Source organism: Chelonia mydas, chromosome 6 (genome assembly GCF_015237465.2).
Source record: "Chelonia mydas isolate rCheMyd1 chromosome 6, rCheMyd1.pri.v2, whole genome shotgun sequence".
Classification (NCBI taxonomy): domain Eukaryota; kingdom Metazoa; phylum Chordata; order Testudines; family Cheloniidae; genus Chelonia; species Chelonia mydas.
In genome coordinates this window covers 4,712,969-4,734,375 of record NC_051246.2, presented here as the reverse complement: position 1 = coordinate 4,734,375, position 21,407 = coordinate 4,712,969, and the positions used below count along the sequence as shown (strand labels likewise).

Below are 21,407 nucleotides of genomic sequence, written 5' to 3'. Positions count from 1 at the left end.
GGGACATCTGAGTGCTGGAGACAGGAGCACTTCTTAATCTGTTTTCAGTTAAGTCTGCAGCTTGTGCGGGTCCAGGTTGAGACTTCCATCTGTGTTTGCAGCAGGTAAATGTGTCTGGCTCATAGAAGTTAAGGTACTGAAGTCCCAAGTTGGCAGGGAAAACAGGTTCAGAGGCAGTCTAGGCACATCAGGTGGCAGTCCCAAAGGGGTTTCTGAGACGCAACCCATCACACAGAATTTAGGAATAAAATTTCAAAACAATGTGGGAGTAGGGGAAGGATAGGACAAGAACTGACGGACTTCAATTGCAGCAAGGGCGGTTTAGGTCAGACAATAGGAAAAAACATCCCAATGCTGAGGGTGGCTAAGCACTGGAATAACTTGCCCAGGAAGGTCGTGGAATCTCCTTTAATGCACCTTTAATGTCCTCCACTTAAAATGTCTACATAAGTAATACAAATTTATACCTTATTCTCCAAATTACAGAAATAGAAATAATCCATGTAAACAAATAGGATGAACACACTTAGTAGATTATAAGCTTTATAATGATATGTTACATGGGGCACTTAGCATAAAACATATTCCAGTGATGTCATATTCAAGCATATTTTCATAAAGCATATGGAGTGCAATGTCACACAGAGCTTTGCCCAGCACTGGACAGAAGGGGGAATTGAATCTGCATCTCCCACCTCAAAGTGGAACACCCCATCTATTGGGCTAAACATTACAAAGGAAAGGCCCACCACCGCCTCCTACAGTGGCTATGTTGCGACCAGTATCAAAATCCTCCACCACATACAAACATTGTTTTGGGACAAAGCTTTTAGGAGTATTTGAAACACATTTGTTCATAGTTTAGGTCAATCCAAAAGGTATTGTTTTTGACAATAAATGATAAGTCCAGAAGAAATTCACTCATTTCTAGGCACCTTTCCATCCTAACACTCGGAAATTACTTTAAGAGACATTTGGAGAGGGGACCAAAAAATAAGGTGGAATACAGTTACCTCCGTTTTGTATCATGCTAAAATTACCTCACGGGAGAGACAGAAATCCAGGCCAGCTGATTTTCTGGCTGTCTGTCTTCCATTTCCACAAGGAAAGACTTGGCAACACCATTAATTGTATGTGCTGTGCACACCTGTTTTCCTGGGAGCAAAGATGCTGCAAGGAGCAAATCTCAAAGTCATCAAAGCCAAATTTAACCTCTTCTGGCCAAGGAAGCAGCTCCAGAGGTATTAAGGGCAACACTGGTGTGGTTAGCAAGCAGGAAAATATTCGACTCTTAGTCTGATTTTAGGGTTCTGAGCTGGTACTGCTTCCTTCCTCAACTCATTTTTAGTGAAGGGAGGAAAAACAAAGAGGTACAACCAAGTGACAGGCAAACATCTCAGTTTCAGAGCATTTCAGCCTTTAATTGAAATGACAGTGAGCCATTCATGGAAAGGGAAGGAAGGAATTACGCTCAGCCCTGGTCTACACTAGGAGTTTAGGTTGAATTTAGCAGCATTAAATCGATGTAAACCTGCACCCGTCCACACGATGAAGCCCTTTTTTCGACTTAAAGGGCTCTTAAAATTGATTTCCTTAATCCACCTCTGGCAAGTTGATTAGCACTTAAATCGGCCTTGCCAGGTCGAATTTGGAGTACTGTGGATGCAATTAGACAGTATCGGCTTCCAGGAGCTATCCCAGAGTGCTCTATTGTGACCGCTCTGGACAGCACTCTCAACTCAGATGCACTGGCTAGGTAGACAGGAAAAGGCCCGCAAACTTTTGAATTTCAATTTCCTGTTTGCATGGTCACCTGCAGCTTGCCACGCTGGCCAGAGCTCATTAGCAGAGGTGACCATGATGGAGTCCCAGAATCGCAAAAGAGCTCCAGCATGGACCAAACGGGAGGTACGGGATCTGATCGCTGTATGGGGAGAGGAATCCATGCTATCAAAACTCCGTTTCAGTTTTCGAAATGCCAAAACATTTGTCAAAATCTCCCAGGGCATGAAGGACAGAGGCCATAACAGGGACCCGAAGCAATACCGCATGAAACTTAAGGAGCTGAGGCAAGCCTACCAGAAAACCAGAGAGGCAAACGGCTGCTCTGGGTCAGAGCCCCAAACATGCTGCTTCTATGATGAGCTTCATGCCATTTTAGGGGGTTCAGCCATCACTACCCCAGCCGTGTTGTTTGACTCCTTCAATAGAGATGGAGGCAACACAGAAGCAGGTTTTGGGGACGAGGAAGATGATGATGATGAAGTTGTAGATAGCTCACAGCAAGCCAGCGGAGAAACCAGTTTTCCCGACAGCCAGGAACTGTTTCTCTCCCTGGACCTGGAGGCAGTCCCCTCCAAACCCACCCAAGGCTGCCTCCCGGACCCGCCAGGCGGAGAAGGGACCTCTGGTGAGTGTACCTTTTAAAATACTATACATGGTTTAAAAGCAAGCATGTTTAATGATTAATTTGCCCTGGCATTTGCAGCTCTCCTGGATGTACTCCCAAAGCCTTTGCAAAAGGTTTCTGGGGAGGGCAGCCTTATTGCGTCCTTCATGGTAGGACACTTTACCACACCAGGCCAGTAGCACGTCCTTGGGAATCATTGTAGAACAAAGCATTGCAGTATACGTTTGCTGGCATTCAAACAACACATGTTCTTTATCTCTCTGTGTTATCCTCAGGAGAGTGATATCATTCATGGTCACCTGGTTGAAATAGGGTGCTTTTCTTAAGGGGACATGCAGAGGTGCCTGTTTCTGCTGGGCTGGTTGCCTGTGGCTGAACAGAAATGTTCCCCGCTGTTAGCCGGGGCAGAGGCTGAGGGGCTAGCCACGTGGTGGGGGGTAGGCAAAATGGGACCTTGGAACGAAAGCACATGTGCTGTGTATGTAATGTTAACAGCAAGGTTTACCGTGAAAGAGTGTAGCCATTGTTCTAGAAAATGTGTCTTTTTAAATATCACTGCCTCTTTTTTTTTTCTCCAGCAGCTGCATGTGTTTCAATGATCACAGGATCTTCTCCTTCCCAGAGGCTGGTGAAGATTAGAAGGCAAAAAAAGTGCACTCGTGATGAAATGTTCTCTGAGCTGATGGTGTCCTCCCACAACTGACATAACACAGACGACTGCGTGGAGGCAGACAGTGTCAGAGTGCAGGAAAGCACAATATGACTGGGAGGAGAGGTGGCGGGCTGAAGAGAGTAAGTGGCCGGCTGAAGAGAGTAAGTGGCAGGCTGAAGACAGGGCTGAAGCTCAAATGTGGCAGCAGCGTGATGAGAGGAGGCAGGATCCAATGCTGAGGCTGCTGGAGGATCAAACCAATATGCTCCAGTGTATGGTTGAGCTTCAGGAAAGGCAGCAGGAGCACAGAACGCCGCTACAGCCCCTGTGTAACCAACCGCCCTCCTACCCAAGATCCATAGCCTCCTCACCCAGACGCCCAAGAACGCGGTGGGGGGGCCTCCGGCCACTCCACCCCAGAGGATTGCCCAAGCAACAGAAGATTGGCATTCAATAAGTTTTAAAGTTTTAAACTTTTAAAGTGCTGTGTGGCCTTGTGCTTCCCTCCTCCACCACCCCTCCTGGTGCTTCTCTCCTCCACCACCCTTCCTGGGCTACCTTGGTAGCTATCCCCCTATTTGTGTGATGAATGAATAAAGAATGCATGAATGTGAAGCAACGACTTTATTGCCTCTGCAAGCGGTGATCAAAGGGAGGAGGGGAGGGTGGTTAGCTTACAGGGAAGTAGAGTGAACCAAGGGGCAGTGGGTTTCATCATGGAGAAACAAACAGAACTTTCACACCGTAGCCTGTCCAGTCATGAAACTGGTTTTCAAAGCTTCTCTGATGCGCACCGCGCCCTCCTGTGCTCTTCTAACCGCCCTGGTGTCTGGCTGCACATAACCAGCAGCCAGGCGATATGCCTCAACCTCCCACCCCGCCATAAACGTCTTCCCTTACTCTCACAGATATTATGAAACGCACAGCAAGCAGTAATAACAGTGGGAACATTGGTTTCGCTGTGGGGTAACGGATTCAGTAAACTGCGCCAGCGTGCTTTTAAACGTCCAAATGCACATTCTACCTCCATTCTGCACTTGCTCAGCATGTAGTTGAACAGCTCCTGACTACTGTCCAGGCTGCCTTTGTATGGCTTCATGAGCCATGGCATTAAGGGGTAGGCTGGGTCCCCAAGGATAACTATAGGCATTTAAACATCCCCAACAGTTATTTTCTGGTCTGGGAATAAAGTCCCTTCCTGCAGCTTTTGAAACAGACCAGAGTTCCTGAAGATGCGAGCATCATATACCTTTCCCGGCCATCCCACGTTGATGTTGGTGAAACGTCCCTTGTGATCCACCAGAGCTTGCAGCACTATTGAAAAGTGCCCCTTGCGGTTTATGTACTCGCAGGCTTGGTGCTCTGGTGCCAAGATAGGGATATGGGTTCTGGGTCTATGGCCCCACCACAGTTAGGGAATCCCATTGCAGCAAAGCCATCCACTAGGACCTGCACATTTCCCAGGGTCACTACCCTTGATATCAGCAGATCTTTGATTGAGTTGGCTACTTGCATCACAGCGGCCCCCACAGTAGATTTGCCCACTCCAAATTGATTCCCGACCGACCGGTATCTGGCGTTGCAAGCTTCCACAGGGCTATTGCCACTCGCTTCTCAACTGTGAGGGCTGCTCTCATCTTGGTATTCTTGCACCTCAGGGCAGGGGAAAGCAAAGTCACAAAATTCCATGAAAGTGCCCTTACACATGTGAAAGTTTCACAACCACTGGGAGTCGTCCCAGACCTGCAACACTATGTGGTCCCACCAGTTTCTGCTTGTTTCCCAAGCCCAAAATCGGCGTTCCACCGCATGAACCTGCCCCATTAGCACCACGATGCCCACATTGCCAGGGCCCCTGCTTTGAGAGAAGTCTGTGTCCATGTCCTCATCATTCACGTTACCGCGCTGACGTCACCTGCTCGCCCGGTATCTCTTTGCAGGTTCCCGTGCTGCATATACTGCTGGATAATGCACGTGGTGTTTAATGTGCTCCTAATTGCTGAAGTGATCTGAGCGGGCTCCATGCTTGCCGTGGTGTGGCGTCTGCACAGAAAAAAGGCGTGGAACAATTGTCTGCCATTGCCCTGACAGAGAGAGGGGCGACTGACGACATGGCTTACAGGGTTGGCTTACAGAGAATTAAAATCAACAAAGGGGGTGGCTTTGCGAGAAACTGAATGGCCCCCTCAAGGATAGAACTCAAAACCTCAAGGATAGTACTCAAAACAGGGTTTGGCAGGCTGTTGATTTCACAGAGGGAAGGAGGGAGGGAGGAGAAAATGAATACAAAACAAATCTGGTCTATTTCTTGTTTTGAGCCACTTCATCTATCTTTATACATCTTGCTGGCAGGAGACTGTGCAGTACGACCGCTAACCGTCATCATCTCCTGGGTGCTCGGCAGAAGACGGTGCAGTATGATGACTAGCCATCATCTTCTGCTGGCTGGAGGTTAAAAGACAGTGCACTGCCTGTAGGACTGAAACGCCACGAGACGAAACTTAAAAGCGAAATGACCTGGCTGAGTCACTCCCATGTTTGCCCAGGCACCCGATTAAAAGAGGACCCAGGACTACGTCGATGACGTCTACCAGTCATACTGCACTGTCTGCTGCCAAAAGGCAATAAACTGCTGCTGTGTAGCAATGCAGTACCACGTCTGCCAGCACCCAGGAGACATATGGTGACGGTTAGCTGAGCGGTCTCCATGCTTGCCGTGGTATGGCGTCTGCACAGGTAACTCAAGAAAAAAGGTGCAAAACGATTGTCTGCCCTTGCTTTCACGGAGGGAGGGAGGGAACGGGGGCCTTACGATATGTACCCAGAACCACCCGTGACAATGTTTTAGCCCCATCAGGCACTGGGATTTCTACCCAGAATTCAGATGGGTGACGGAGACTGCGGGAACTGTGGGGTAGCCACCCACAGTGCAACGCTCCAGAAGTCGACAGTTGCCTCGGTACTGTGGACACACTCCGCCGACTACATGCACTTAGAGCACTTGTGTGGGGACACACACAATCAACTGTATAAAACCGCTTTCTACAAAAACGACCTCTATAAATTTGACTTAATTTTGTAGTGTAGACATAGCCTTAGAGGATAAATTTCAACATTTCTGAACATATTTATTTAACAAAAGAAGGAAAGAGCTTTACCAAGGGAGGGAGAAGAGTAAATGTAAAGGGAGAGAAAAATAGCTTTAATAGGAAGGGGGGAAACTCCCCCCATCAATTCAGGGAATGTCTATACTAAAGCCATTACATTGACTCAGCTATGGTGTGCAGAAGCACCATAGTGTAGATGCTTTCCACATTCATGGAAGGGTTTTTCCTTCGATGTAGTTAATCCACGTCTCCGAGAGGCAGTATGTAGGTCAATGGAAAAATTACACCGAGGGTCAGTACAAGCTAACTGCCTCTCACAGGGTGTGAAAAGTTTCCCGGCCCTGTGTGATGGAGTCTGTTGATCTATTTTTAAGCATAAACCAGGCCTCAGAAAAGCTGTTGATGGCAAAGACCTGTTGGGAAATCTGGTCCTATCTCCCTGCCAGGGGAGCAGAATCATAGAATAGAATCATAGAATATCAGAGTTGGAAGGGACCTCAGGAGGTCATCTAGTCCAACCCCCTGCTCAAAGCAGGACCAATCCCCAACTAAATCATCCCAGCTTCAGTTCTTTTTGTTCAGGTGAGTTGGAAATATTCCAGCTGTCCCTGATTCCCAGTAGAGATTATTCTGCATTCTGATTAAGCTCAGTGTCAGGCTGTGTGTGTGTAGTGGGCACTCTGTCTGTGTGTGTGTGTGTTTGGTGTGCAGTGGGCACTGTGTATGTTGTGTGTAGTGGGAACTCTGTGTGTGTGTGTTTGGTTTGCAGTGAGCACTATGTGTGTGCATGTGTTGGGGGGCACAGTGGAGCTGAATGTCAATTGGAGGCATATGTGTGTTCCTTGCCCTGCCCACTGCTCACGCTGGCATCCCCCCTCCACCCAGTGCAGGGCTCCTTGTGAGATCATGGAATAATAGGACTGGAAGGGACCTCGAGAGGTCATCTATTCCACTCCCCTGCACTCACAGCACCACAGAGTATTATCTAGACCATCCCTGACAGGTGTTTGTCTAACCTGCTCTTAAAAATCTCCAATGGTGGCAATTCCACAACCTTACTGGGAAAATTATACCAGTGATTAACTACCCTCACTGTTGGGATGTATTTCCTTATGTGCAACCTAAACCGCCCTTTGTGCAATTGAAGTCCATTGGTTCTTGTGCTTTCCTACCCCCCACTTCCACCCCTCCCCACACATTGTTTTGCAATTTTATTCCTTACCTCTGCGTGAAAGGTTCGGTCACAGAAACCACTTTGGAACTGCCATCCGATGTCCTGAGACATGAAGTTGAACATCTATCCCCCTAGGTGGATGCCCCTGGACACCAGCTTATAAAATCATTCTCTTTTTCTTGCCCTGTGAGTCTTCCCCAGGTTTTGTCCACTGATCTCAGTTGGAGCCTGCAGACCTTGTTGGCATACCAACAAATTAATAATGATAATAATAAAAGAATGAACAATACTACCAAGAGCTCTGCGAAATTACATTGCAATGGGCTGGGAATTGAATTCACCTGATTCCACTCCCCATCACTAAACCAGTACAGAGTTAAACAGATTCAAGAATTGGTGAAGAGTTTATTCATTGCTCTCCTCAGGGCGTCCTTCACCTCCGTGTTCCTCAGGCTGTAGATGAGGGGGTTCAACATGGGGATCACCACTGTGTAAAACAAGGAGGCCACTTTGTCTCTGTCCATGGAATAGCTGGAGGGGGGATGTGAATACATCAAGAGGAGGGTGCCAAAAAGCAGAACCACAGCGGTCAAGTGGAAAGTGCAGGTGGAGAAGGCTTTGCGCCGGCCGTCGACTGAGCGGATCTGTAGGATGGTGGAGATGATATAGACATAGGAGAGGAGGACAGGAATAAAGCTGCCCATTATAATGCAGCACGCGAAAGAAAACATCACTTTCTCACTGATGCGGGTGTGAGAACAGGAGAGCGCCAACAGTGGGGGGATGTCACAGAAGAAATGATTGATGATGTTGGAGCTGCAGAATGACAGCCGAAATATAAAACACGTGAATATCATTGAATCCAAAAGCCCCAGAGCATACACCCCGGCCACCAGTTGTTTACAAAGCTGCCTGGACATGGTGACTGTATAGAGCAGTGGATTAGAGATGGCCACATAACGGTCAAATGCCATCACAGCAAGAAAGAAGCCCTGAGAATCTCCAAAAGCGATAGAGAGAGACATTTGGACAGCGCAGGCAGTGAAAGAAATGTTTTTCCTCTCGGCTAAGAAATTGAGCAACATCTGAGGGGAAATTGTCGAGGAAAGGCAGAGGTCACAGAAAGACAAATTACTGAGGAAAAAGTACATGGGGGTGTGCAGTCGGGGGTCAGTTGTGATTAACAAGATCATCCCCCCATTCCCCACGAGGGTGATAACATAAATTAGTAGGAAAAGCCCAAACAGGAGGGCCTGTAGCTCTGGACGTTCTGTCAGTCCTGAGAGAATGAACTCAGTCACCTCCGTGTGATTTCCCTCTTCCATCTCCTCTCAACAGAGATCAGGCTGCTACAGAAATATGGGCAGATGGTGGTGCGGAAAACCTCTCCCTTCTCTGTAATGCAGTAAGTGAAGATAAGTGGAGATCAGTTTCTCACAGGACATCAGTACCCGCTCCGGGAAGGGCTTATCCACAGAGTCAGATGTTCACAGCTGGTCATTCCAGGTGTTTGATAAAATGCACAGGCTGTGCAAATACAAGGACACGCAGGTTAATCGTGCTGCACACGCAAACACTCCTGTTCACTAATCCGAGCAGCAAGTAGTGACTCTGCTGTGAGAGAATCAGGGTGAAAATCATCCTAGTCTGATGAGATTATTTGTTAGCAGAAGAAGAGGTGAGAGTAAAGCAGTCTCAATCTTTCTCTCCTCTTTGGGCAAGGGGAGCTCTATGGCTTGGCATGTCGGTTTGAGGTAATGTTTACTAAGTGTGCTAATTACGCTTTTTGGCATTTACTTGAGCCTGTATGAAAACCCAGAGACAGAATGGGAAGCCCTGGCTTCAGTGACTATGTTATTGCCTATATTTTCCAACCAAAGAGGTTGCTCCTTTCGCTGAAGTGGTTGGAGTTGGGACTAAGGCTTTTAGTGCTGGAGGTCTGAAATATAATACCTGCTGATCCCCGTGGTGTCTGCATGTGTGTGTGACTCTAATTCAGGACAATAGCATGTACCTGCTGAGAAGAGAGAGAGAGATGTGCTGGTGTGCTGAGATGTGTGAATGATGGGACATGATTCCTGAAGCAACTGGGAATACCTGAACTCAGAGAGACACAACACCTAATTAATGCATTCAGTAAACCAAAGCCACCCTCTGTGTAATTGGTGCCCTGGGGATTAATTTGACCTACTCTTTCTTACTGTGTTATTAAATGATGCAATTTCTACCAGAGTTACAGAGTATGAGGTTAGGGGTTATTTCATCTTGTTGTTTTCAGTGCAAGCTGTGTACTGTGAAGAGCTGATCCACACAGGGTTTTTTTTTTTTTTTTTGTAGACCAAAATCTTTTAGCTAAAAACTTAATATTTCGACTCGGAAGTACCACTGGGGGTCCTCAGACACCACACACCACCAATCTCTTCCATGGGCCAGGCTCCCAGGCTGGACGATATCGCCCATGATGGATGATGGTCTCTCCTTTTGCTGAGCTGCCCAGGAACATCACCAGAGTCCCACAGCCATGGTATAGGGAGGAGGGGTGTTTGGTATTTTGATGGAAGGTTTATAATTTCCGGGGAAAAGATAATTTCTTTAAAAAAGTAGTTAAATAGAAAATCCAATTTCCCATCAAAAAAACTTCTCAAGAAAAATTTTCAACCAGCCTTCGCAAGAAATTTGGAATCAAAGAAACAGAAAGTTAGATACAGGTGAAATGTACTAATTGTTTACAGCTGCAGATTATATCATCTCAGTCATTCCTGGTTTCAGAATCACTTCATTGTCCTGACCCCAATAGGTGGAATGTAAACCTATAAGACATGTAAGAGTACTCCAGATTATCTCGCTCTTTATAGCATGCCAATCACAAGGGTATCATATGTCCTTCCCTTGCTAGGTTACTTCCCAAGGTAGGAAATGTAGGTTCACTCATTTTGCTTGATGGACATCATGACCAGAGGAGCTCAGGGGGAGGCCACAGCATGCTACGGGCTTCTGCAGTTGACAAAACTATTCCACTTGTTTGCATATTATCTGCACACGGAGCTCAGCTGTAAAATGCTAAATAAATCTATGAGTCAACTAGAAATAGTCATGCTGTCGTCGTATATATTAATATTTTTTATAATGTATGTGAAGTGATAAGATGACACTGTATCATGTTATTAATACATGTTCCAAAGTGAGGCTGGGAAACTGGTTTGTCTTAAACAAAGAAATGTGTGTGCTGGTTATTTCTGGATCTAAACAATAATCAGAGTCATCAAGCAGGAAGGGAAACCAACGAAGCCCCAAAAAGGTGAGGAAACAGCAACAGGGAACATCCTTCTGCTGAAAGCATGTGGTGAGGAAACTTTTGCTTTGAATTTCACATCATTTGTTAACTTAGGCACAAGTTGCATTCTAGCTTTATGTTTCTTGTAACCATCTCTGACTTCCATGCCTCCTTATTTGCACTCACTTAAAATCTATCTTTGTAGTGAATAAACTTTGTTTTGTTATTTTATCTAATCCAGTGAATTTCAATAGAAGTGTCTGACAAACTAAGTTAAAGGCATATTAGTGCTATTAAAGAAATAATGGACAATGTAGCTTGTATTATCCAGGAGAGGACTGGGCAGGACAAGACGTACATTTCTGGAGGGAAATCGAAGAGTGAGGAGTGTGTTGGGGTCACCCTGCAGTATAACCAAGGGTGGTGAGAGCCTGAGTGTAATCCAATTATTCCTGGCCAGGCTGCAGTTACACACACATGCTCAGGGTGTGATTTGCATGCTAGACGGTTGTTTGTGAGTGGCCCAGGTGGAAGCCACTTCAGCAAGGCATTGCAAGGTTGCAGGCAGCTGTGACACAGCTGCTGATTAGTCTGGGTTGTCACAGCGACCAACCTAGGAAATATCCCAATAACACCAAAGGTGTGGTGCTGACTGACAGAAGTGTTTGATTGACATGAAATGGTGAGCTCACCACAGGGATAGGCCCATGCTCTGATCCATGGCTGCAGATGCACAAGGACATTATGGTCATCACCTCCCCACAAGGAGATCCCTGGCAGGTCCAGTGATGACTCTTCTCTTCTTCACTATGATAGAAATTATCCCCCACAGGTGTGTAGGTTTGGCTGGTATTATCAGTGCTCCAGGGAATGTCGGTTCCCCCTTCTCCTAGGTGGTGCCAACCTGTGAGGCATTGCAGGATCGAATGGATTAGGAGGAAAAATTGATGACCCAGGTAAGCTATATTCTTTGGTCTAATCCTTAGGGGAGAGGTTTCAAAGAATGGACGCAAAGTTCTGCTTCCTTGAACACAAGTGGAAATAACCAACAGCGAGCAAGCCAGCTCCCTCCCTATTCTTTTGTTAATTTTATTTATTTCATATAATTTATAGTCCGTGAAACAGAGTGTGACATTGCACCCCATAAAGCTTTGTAGAAATATGCTTATGAATGTAAATATGACATAATTGGAATATGTTTAATGCGAGATATGCCATGTAACATATCTCTTCAAAGGTTACCATAATCTGGATGTATTCATTCCATTTTCCATGCATGTATCATTTTTGTATTTGAAGTTATGAATATTGGCTACATACTGGTTTGATTTAAAGTAGCCTCAGTGAAGCAGTTGGTCAGCTTCTTGAGAAAAGAGTATTCTCTATAAGTGCCCAATCAAGAAACACTTAAGCTAAAATGAACTTTGAGAGACACCAATCCACATTTGAGCCTCACTGGGAATGTGGCTTCGGCCTGTAAGGAACTGAGTCATGAATGGACATGTGACTTGCCCATGGGACTCCAACTCCATCTTGGAGCTGGATTCTGCATAGGAGAGGGGAAGGAGTTTCCACCCATGAGAGAGAGTATATAACCCCCTGTGAAACCCCTCCATTTTGTCTTCAGCTGGCACAAAAGATACTTTCTCCACCACAAGGAGATGCCTGAAAGAAACTGGAACAAAGAACAGTAACTACAGGGGTGTGCATGATTGCTGGACCGAGACTAGGAGGAAATCTAGTCTGTAAAAGAGGCTTATTGGAACATCTCTGAGGGTGAGATTTACATGCATTTGGTTTTACTGTATTAGGCTTAGACTTACATGTTTTATTTTATTTTATTTGGTAATTCACTTTGTTCTGTCTGTTATTACTTGGAACCACTTACTTCCTACATTTTGTATTTAATAATATCACTTTATACTTATTAAGTAATACCTGGGGGGGGCAAACAGTGTTATAGAGGGAGAATAATTCATGAGTTTAGTCTGTATAAATGTTATACAGGGTTAAACGGATTTATTGGGATTTGCAACCCATTGGGAGCTGGGCATCTGAGTGCTGGAGATAGCTGTTTTGAGTTAAGCATGCAGCTCGTGCGGGAAGTGGTTCAGACTTGGATCTGGGTTTGCAGCAGGCAATAGTACCTGGCTCATACCAGTTAAGGTACTGAAGTCCCAAGCTGGCATGGAAAACAGGCTCAGAGGTAGTCTAGGCACATCAGGTGGCAGTCCCAAAGGGGTTTCTGAGACGCAACCCGTCACACAGAGTTTAAGAATGTAATTGCAAAACAATGTGGGAGTCGGGGAAGGATAGGACAAGGACCGATGGACTTCAACTCCAACATGGGCGGTTTAGATCGGACAATAGGAAAAACATCCCAACAGTGAGGATGGCTAAGCACTGGAATAACTTGCCCAGGAAGGTTGTGGAATCTCCACCATTGGAGATTTTTTAAGAGGAGGTTTGACAAACACCTGGCAGGGAGATAAGACTAGATTTCCCAACTGTTCTTTTTGATCCGCAGCTTCTCTGAGGCCCAGTTTATGCTTAAACATTTGTTTAACAGAGCTCTGTTACACAGTGTGGGGAAACTTTCACACCCTCTGCGAGGCAGTTAGCTTGTACTGACCCTCAGTGTAATTCCTTCATAGATCGAGCTACTGCCTCTCAGACACATGGATTAACTACACTGAAGGAAAAACCCCTTCCATAAATGTTGAAAGCATCTAGACTACCGCACTGCTACACACCATAGCTGAGTCAATGTAATGGCCTTAGTATAGACATTCCCTGTATCGATGGGGGAGTTTCCCCCTTCCTATTAAAGCAATTTTTTCTCTCCTTTTCCATCATTCTTCTCCCTCCCTTGGCAAAGCTCTTTCCTTCTTTTGATAGGTAAATATGTTCAGAAATTTTTACTCTCAGCATAATTCCTTCCTTCCCCTCTCATGAATGTCATTTCAATTACAGGCTGAAATGCTCTCAAATTGACTTGTTTGCCCATGGTATCTCTTTGTTTTCCCCCCCTCCACTTAGAAGGAGTTGAGGACGGAAGCAGAACCTTCTCAAAACCCTAAAATGAGACTAAGAGTTACCCTTAATACCTCTGGGGCTGCTTCCTTGGGTGGCAGAGGTTAAATTTGGCTTTGATGACTTTGAAATTTGCTCCCTGGAGCATCTTTGCTCCCAGGACAACATATGTGCACAGCACATGCAATTAATGTTGTTGCCGTGTCTTTCCTTGTGGAAATGCAACACAGAGGGCCAGAAAATCAGCTGGCCTGGATCGCTGTCTCTCCTGTTAGGTCATTTTAACACGATACAAAACGGAGGTAACTGTATTCCACTTTATTTGTTGGTCACCTCTCCAAATGTCTCTTTAAGTAATTGCCCAGGGTTGGGAAGCAAAGGTGTCTAGAAATGAGTGAATTTCTTCTGGACTAATAATTTACTGTCAAGAACAATACCTTTTGGATTGAGCATTAACTATTAACAAATGTGTTTCAAATACTCCTAAAAGCTTTGTCCCAAAACAATGTTTGTATGCGGTGGAGGATTTTGATACTGGTTGCAACATAGCCACTGTAGGAGGCGGTGGTGGGCCTTCCCTTTGTAATTTTTAGCCCAGTAATTGGGATGTTCACGTCTCCAAGAGGCAGTAGCTAGGTCAATGGAAAAATGACACGGAGGGTCAGTACAAGCTAACTGCCCAGCACAGGGTGTGAAAAGTTTCCCCGCCCTGTGTGATGGAGCTCTGTTGATCTAATTTTTAAGCATAAACCAGGCCTCAGAAAAGCTGTTGATGGAAAAGACCAGTTGGGAAATCTAGTCCTACCTCTCTGCCACGGCAGCAGAATCCCCTTCAGTTATTTTTTGTTCAGGCGAGTTGGAAATATTGCAGCTGTCCCAGCTTCCCAGTAGAGATTATTCTGCATTCTGATTAAGCTCACTGTCAGGCTGTGTGTGTGTAGTGGGCACTCTGTCTGTGTGTGTGTGTGTGTGTGTTTGGTGTACAGTGGGCACTGTGTGTGTTGTTTTTAGTGGGCACTCTGTCTATGTGTGTGTGTGTTTCGTGTGCAGTGGGTACTATGTGTCTGCATGTGGTGAGGGTACAGTGGAGATGAATATCAACTGGAGGCAAGTGTGTGTCCCTTGTCCTGCCCACTGCTCAGGCTGGCATCCCCCCTCCTCCCAGTGCAGGGCTCCTTGTGAGATCATAGAATAATAGGACTGGAAGAGACATTGAGAGTTCATCTATTCCCCTGCCCTGCACTCAGAGCACGACTGAGTATTATCTAGACCATCCCTGACAGGTGTTTCTCTAACCTCCTCTTCAAAATCTCCAATGGTGGTAATTCCACAAATTTACTGGGAAATTATATCAATCCTTAGCTACCCTCACTGTTGGGTTGTTTTTCCTTATGTCCAACTTAAACCGCCTTTGGTGTAATTAAAGTCCACCGGTTCTTGTGCTCTCATAAAATCATAGAACCATAGAATATCAGGGTTGGAAGGGACCTCAGGAGGTCATCTAGTCCAACCCCCTGCTCAAAGCAGGACCAATCCCCGACTAAATCATCCCAGCCAGGGCTTTGTCAAGCCTGACCTATGAAACTTCTAACGAAGGAGATTCCACCACCTCCCTAGTTAACACATTCTAGTGTTTCACCACTCTCCTAGTGAAACAGTTTTTCCTAATATCCAACCTAAACCTCCCCCACTGCAACTTGAGACCATTACTCCTTTTTCTGTCATCTGGTACCACTGAGAACAGTCTAGATCCATCCTCTATGGAACCCCCTTTCAGGTAGTTGAAAGTTGAAAGCCCCCCTCATTCTTCTCTTCCTCAGACTAAACAGTTCCAGTTCCCTCAGCCTCTCCTAATAACTCATGTGTTCCAGTCCCCTAATCATTTTTGTTGCCCTCCGCTGGACTCTTTCCAATTTTTCCACATCCTTCTTGTAGTGTGGGGCCCAAAACTGGACACAGTACTCCAGATGAGGCCTCACCAATGTCGAATAGCAGGGAATGATCACGTCCCTCGATCTGCTGGTAATGCCCCTACTTATACATCCCAAAATGCCATTGGCCTTCTTGGCAACAACGGCACACTGTTGACTCATATCCATACTCCAGATCATTTATGAAGATATTGAACAAAACCGGCCCCAGGACTGACCCTTGGAGTCCTCCACTTGATACCGGCTGCCAACTAGACATGGAGCCATTGATCACGACCCGTTGAGACTGAAAATCTAGCCAACTTTCTATTCACCTTATAGTCCATTCATCCAGCCCATACATCTTCAACTTGCTAGCAAGAATACTGTGGGAGACCGTGTCAAAAGCTTTCCTAAGTCAAGGAACAATACGTCCTCTGCTTTCCCCTCATCCTCCCCACCCTCCCACACACATTGTTTTGCAATTTAATTCCTAAACTCTGTGTGACGGGTTGGGTCACAGAAACCCCTTTGGAACTGCCACCCAATGTCCTGAGACATGAAGTTGAAGATCTCTCCCTCTAGGTGGATGCCCCTAGACACCAACTTATAAAAATCATTCTCTCTTTCTGGACCTGTGAGTTTTCCTTAGGTTTTGTCCACTGATCTCAGATGGGGCCTGCAGAACTTGTTGGACTACCAACAAATTAATAATGATTATAATACAATAACGAACAATACTACCATGACTTCTGCGAAACTAAATTGAATTCACCTGTTTCCACTCCCCATCACTCAACCAGTACAGAGTTAACCAGAATCAAGAATTTCTTAGGAATTTATTGATTGCTTTCCTCAGGGCATCTATCACCTCCTTGTTCCTCAGGCTGTAGATGAGGGGGTTCAACATGGGGATCACCAGCGTGTAAAACACTGAGGCCACTTTATCTCTGTCCGTGGAATAGCTGGAGGTGGGACGTAAATACATGAAGAGGAGGGTGCCAAAAAGCAGAACCACAGAGGTCAAGTGGAAAATGCAGGTGGAGAAGGCTTTGCGCTGGCCCTTGGCAGAGCAGATCTGCAGGATGGTGGAGATGATATAGACATAGGAGAGGAGCACAGTCACAAAGCTGCTCATTATAACGCAGCACGCGAAAGTAAAGATCACATTCTCAGTGATGTGGGTGTCAGAACAGGAGAGAGCCAACAGTGGGGGGATGTCACAGAAGAAATGATCGATGATGTTGGAGCTGCAGAATGACAGCTGAAATATAAAACACGAGTTTATCATTGAATCCATCATCGCCACAGCGTATGCCCCAGCCACGAGCCCTTTACAAAGCTGCCTGGACATTGTGACTGTATAGAGCAGTGGGTTACAGATGGCCACATAACGGTCAAACGCCATCACAGCCAGCAAGAGGCACTCAGCATCTCCAAACATGATAGAGAGATGCATTTGCACAGCGCAGGCAGTGTAAGAAATGCTTTTCCTCTCGGCTAAGAAATTCAGCAGCATCTTGGGGGAAATTATAAAGGAAAGACAGAGGTCACAGAAAGACAAATTCCTGAGGAAAAAGTACATGGGGGTGTGGAGTCAGGGATCAATTGTGATTAACAAGATCATCCCCCCATTCCCCACAAGGGTGATACCATAAATCAGTAGGAACACCCCAAAGAGGGGAACCTGCAGCTCCAGACTTTCTGTCAGTCCTGAGAGAATGAACTCAGTCATCTCCGAGTGATTTCCCTCTTCCATCTCCTCTGAACAGAGATCAGGCTGCTACAGAGATGTGGGAAGGTGGATGGTGCGGAAAACCTGTCCCTTCTCTGTAATGAAGTAAATGAAGTTAAATGGAGATCAGTTTCCTCATGGACATTGGTACCCGCTCAGGGAAGAGCTTATTCCACAGAACCAGTTGTTCACAGCTGGTCTTTCCAGTTGTTCGATAAAATACACACTGCATAAATACAAAGACAGAGGATAATCATGCCCCACACACGGACACTCCTGTTCACTAATCCCAGCAGCCAACAGTGACTTGTGACTCTGCTGTGACAGAATCGGGGTAAAAAACATCTCAGCCTGAAGAGATTATTCCTTCCCGAAAGAAGGGGTGAGAGCAAAGTAATGTGAATCTTTCTACCATCTTTGGGCAAGGGGAGATCTATGGCTTGGCATGTCCTTTTGGGTTACATTTGCTTTCTGCGCTAATTAAGCTTTTTGGCATTTACTTGAGCCTGTATGAAAATCCAGAGACAGAATGGAAAGCCCTGGCTTTGGTGACTATGTAATTGTCTATTTTTTCCAACCCAGGAGGTTGCTCCTTTAGCTGAAGGGGTAGGAGTTGGAACTGAGGCGTTAAGTGCTGGAGGTCCCGAATAGAACACCTGCTGATAAACATCCTGCCTGTGTGTGTGTGTGACTAATTCAGGACAATAGCACGTACCTGCTGAGAAGAGAGAGAGAGATGTGGTAACATTTCCCAATCAGTAGAAACTGCCAGTTTGGGGCATGTAGGAAATTTTATACTGATATGTGTGATCTATGGGACATGATTCCAGAAGCAACTGGGAATACCTGAGCTCAGAGAGACACAACACCGAACTATTGCATTCAGTGAATCAAAGCCACCTTGGTGTAATTGGTGCCCTGGGGATTAATTTGTCCCAATCTTTCTTACTGTGTTATTAAATGATGCAATTTCTACCAGAGTTACAGAGTATGAGGTTATGGTATATTTCATCCTGATGTTTTCAGTGCAAATTGGGTACTGTGTAGACCTGATCCACAACCTTTTTTTTTTTTTTTTTTTTTTGGAGACCGAAATCTTTTTGCTAAAAACTTAATATTTCGACTCAGAAATACCACAGAGGTGCCTCAGATGCCACACACCACAAATTTCTTCCATGAACCAGGCTCCCAGGCTGGACTACATCCCCCTATTATGCATGATGGTCTCTCCTCTTGCTGAACTGCCCTGGAACTTCAGCAGAGTCACATAGCCATGGTTTAGGGAGTATGTGAGTTTTTTATTTTGATGGAAAGCTGATAATTTCAGGGGGAAATAATTTCATGAAAAAAATAGTTGAATGCAAAATCCAATTTCCCATAAAAAATGTTTTAAGGAAAATTTTCAACCAGCCTTTAGCAAGAAATTTGGAATGAAAGGAACAGAAAGTTAGATACAGGTGAAACGTACTAATTGTTTGCAGCTGCAGATGACATCGTCTCAGTCATTCCTGGTTTAAGAATCACCTCATTGTCCTTACCCCAATAGGTGGAATGTTAAACCTTTGAGACATGTAAGAGTACTCCAGATTATCTAGCTATTTATAGCATGCCAATCACCACGGTATCCTATGTCCTTCCCTTGCTAGCTTACTCCCCAAAGGAGGAAAGATAGGTTCAGTCATTTTGCTTGATGGAGACCACATGATGACCAGAGGAGCTCAGGGGGAGACCACAGCAGGCTACAGACTTCTGCAGTTCACAAAACTATCCCTCTTGCATGCATATTATCTGCACACAGAGCTCAGTTTAAGATGCTAAATAAATCTATGAGTCAACTAGAAATAGTCATGCTCTCATCACAAATATTAATACTTTTTAAATAATGTATGTGAAGTTATAAAATGATACTGTATCATGTTATTCATATATGTTCCAAATTGAGGCTGGCAAACTGGTCTCTCTTCAACAAAGAAATGTGTGCTCTGCTTCATTTTGTATCTAAACAGTAACTAGAGTCATTAAGCTGGAAAGGAAACAAAGGCAGCCCAAAAAGCTGAGGAGAAAGCAGAAGGGAACATCCTTCTACATTGACATTTTGTCTCCTGGTAACAAGGTGGAAATCTTTCTCAAAGTGGGAACAGGACTATAAAAAGAAGGGACAGACATCCCAAGGCACCGCTCTCTCTCGTTCTCTCTCTGCCTGCCCATTGATTCACTGCATGTGAAGGGAGAAAGGAAGCAGCCATTGGACAGAGGGAGCGGTCCTGACCTAAGAAATTTGTTAAGTAAGACTGCTGAGAGCATCTGGTGAGGAAACTTTTGCTTTGAATTTCACATCATTTATTAACTTCTGCACAAGCTGCATTCTAGCTCGATTTTTCTTCTTACCATGTGTGACTTCTTTGCCTTCCCATTTGCACTCACTGAAAATCTCTTTTTGTTCAATAAACTTTGTTTTATTGTTTTAACTAATCCAGTGTGTTTAAATACAAATGTCTGAGAGTTGTATGCATATTAGTGCTGAGAAAGAAATAATGGAGAACGTAACTTGTATTGTCGCGGAGAGGACTGGGGAGCACAGGACAGACATTTCAGGAGGGAAATCGAAGACTGGGGAGTGTCTTGGGGTCCCCCTACAGTATAAACAAGGGTGATGAGAGCCTGAGTGTAACTCAACTATTCCTGGCCAGGTTGCAGTTACACGCACATGCCTCGGGTGCAGTTTGCATGCTTGAAAGTTGTTTGTGAGTTGCCCAGGTGGAAGCCACTTCAGCAAGGCATTGCAAGGTTGCAGGTCAGTGTGACACAGCTGCTGATTACTCTGAGTTGTACCCTGGTATGTCACAGCCACTAAACTAGAAAATATCCCAATAACACAAAAGGTGTGGTGCTGACTGACAGACGTGTTCAATTGACATGAAAGGGTGAGGTCACCACAGGGATGGGCCCATGCACTGATCCATGGCTGCAGATGCACAAGTATATTGTGGTCATCACTTCCCCCAAGGAGAAGCAATGCAGACTCATTGATGACTTTTCCCTTCTTCACTATGATAAGAGAAATTATTCCCCATGGGTGTTCAGGCTTTCCTGGTATTATCAGTGCTCCAGGGAAGGTTAGTGCCCCCTTCTCCTAAGTAGCACCAAAATCTGAGGCATTGCAGGGTTGATTGTATTAGGAGGAAAAATTGATGATCCAAGTCAGCTATATTCTTTAGTATAATCTGTGGCCGAGGGGTTACAAAGAATGTACACAATGTCCTGCTTCCCTGAACACCACTGGAACCAACCAGAAATCTCTGTACTCAGAAACTCCAAAGTCTGTCACACCAGGTCCGTGTCCAGGAAACACTATGCCCCTATTTCCTCTAAGAGTCATGCTCATAACTCCTCCTCCTGCCTTTTTGCCTCCTATGACCCGGAGGTGTCTGGGGCAGTCCTCACTGAAAATGTCAAGGTCAGGGCATGCTGCAAAAAGGAGAATATTCCCCAAACTGGTGGTTAACACTCAAGATCTCTGCAGCATCTCTGCAGATGCTGCTACAAAATATCTCCGAGCAGGCCAGGTCCCTTCGGATTCTTTTGTTATTTTTATTTTATTTATTTCCCATAATTTATACTCGGTGAAACAGAGTGTGATGTTGCACCATAAAGCTTTATAGAAATATGCTTATGAATGTAAATATGACATAACTTGAATATGTTTTATGCCAGATATGCCGTGTAACGTATCTCTGCAAAGCTTATGATCTACTGGATATATTCATCCTGTTTGCACGCATGTAACATTCTGTTTTTGAAGTTGTGAACACCAGTTATGTACTTGTTTGATTTTAAGTAGCCTCAGTGAAGCAGTTGGTCAGCTTCTTGAGAAGAGACTATTCTCTATAAGTGCCCAATCAAGCTAACAATGAACTTTTAGAGACGCCAATCCACATCTGAGCTTTCGTGGGAATGTGGCATTGTCTGAAAAGGAACTGAATCATGCATGGACAAGAGACTTGCCCATGTGACTCCAAAACTCCGTCTTGGAGCTCTGGATTCTGCATAGCAGAGGGGAAGGTGTTTCCACCCCCAAGAGAGAGACTATATAATCCCTTGGGGAAACCCCT

General features: G+C 45.3%; 1 protein-coding gene, 1 long non-coding RNA gene and 1 other non-coding gene across 3 annotated transcripts; 1 reads left to right on the top strand and 2 right to left on the bottom strand.

The window, feature by feature from the left end:
- Window positions 1–7,628: 7,628 nt before the first annotated feature.
- Window positions 7,629–8,668, bottom strand: LOC102939841 (olfactory receptor-like protein OLF1). The gene has a single exon (XM_007055480.3). The coding sequence runs from the start codon at window positions 8,666–8,668 to the stop codon at window positions 7,730–7,732; it is 939 nt and encodes a 312-aa protein (XP_007055542.2). The 3' UTR covers window positions 7,629–7,729.
- A 169-nt stretch (window positions 8,669–8,837) lies between these two features.
- Window positions 8,838–18,622, top strand: LOC122466346. The gene is made up of 2 exons (XR_006291766.1): window positions 8,838–9,380; window positions 18,032–18,622. It is a non-coding gene; the product is annotated as an uncharacterized LOC122466346 (long non-coding RNA).
- Window positions 16,381–17,527, bottom strand: LOC102932873. The gene has a single exon (XR_006291765.1). It is a non-coding gene; the product is annotated as an olfactory receptor 1019 (transcript).
- Window positions 18,623–21,407: the final 2,785 nt, after the last annotated feature.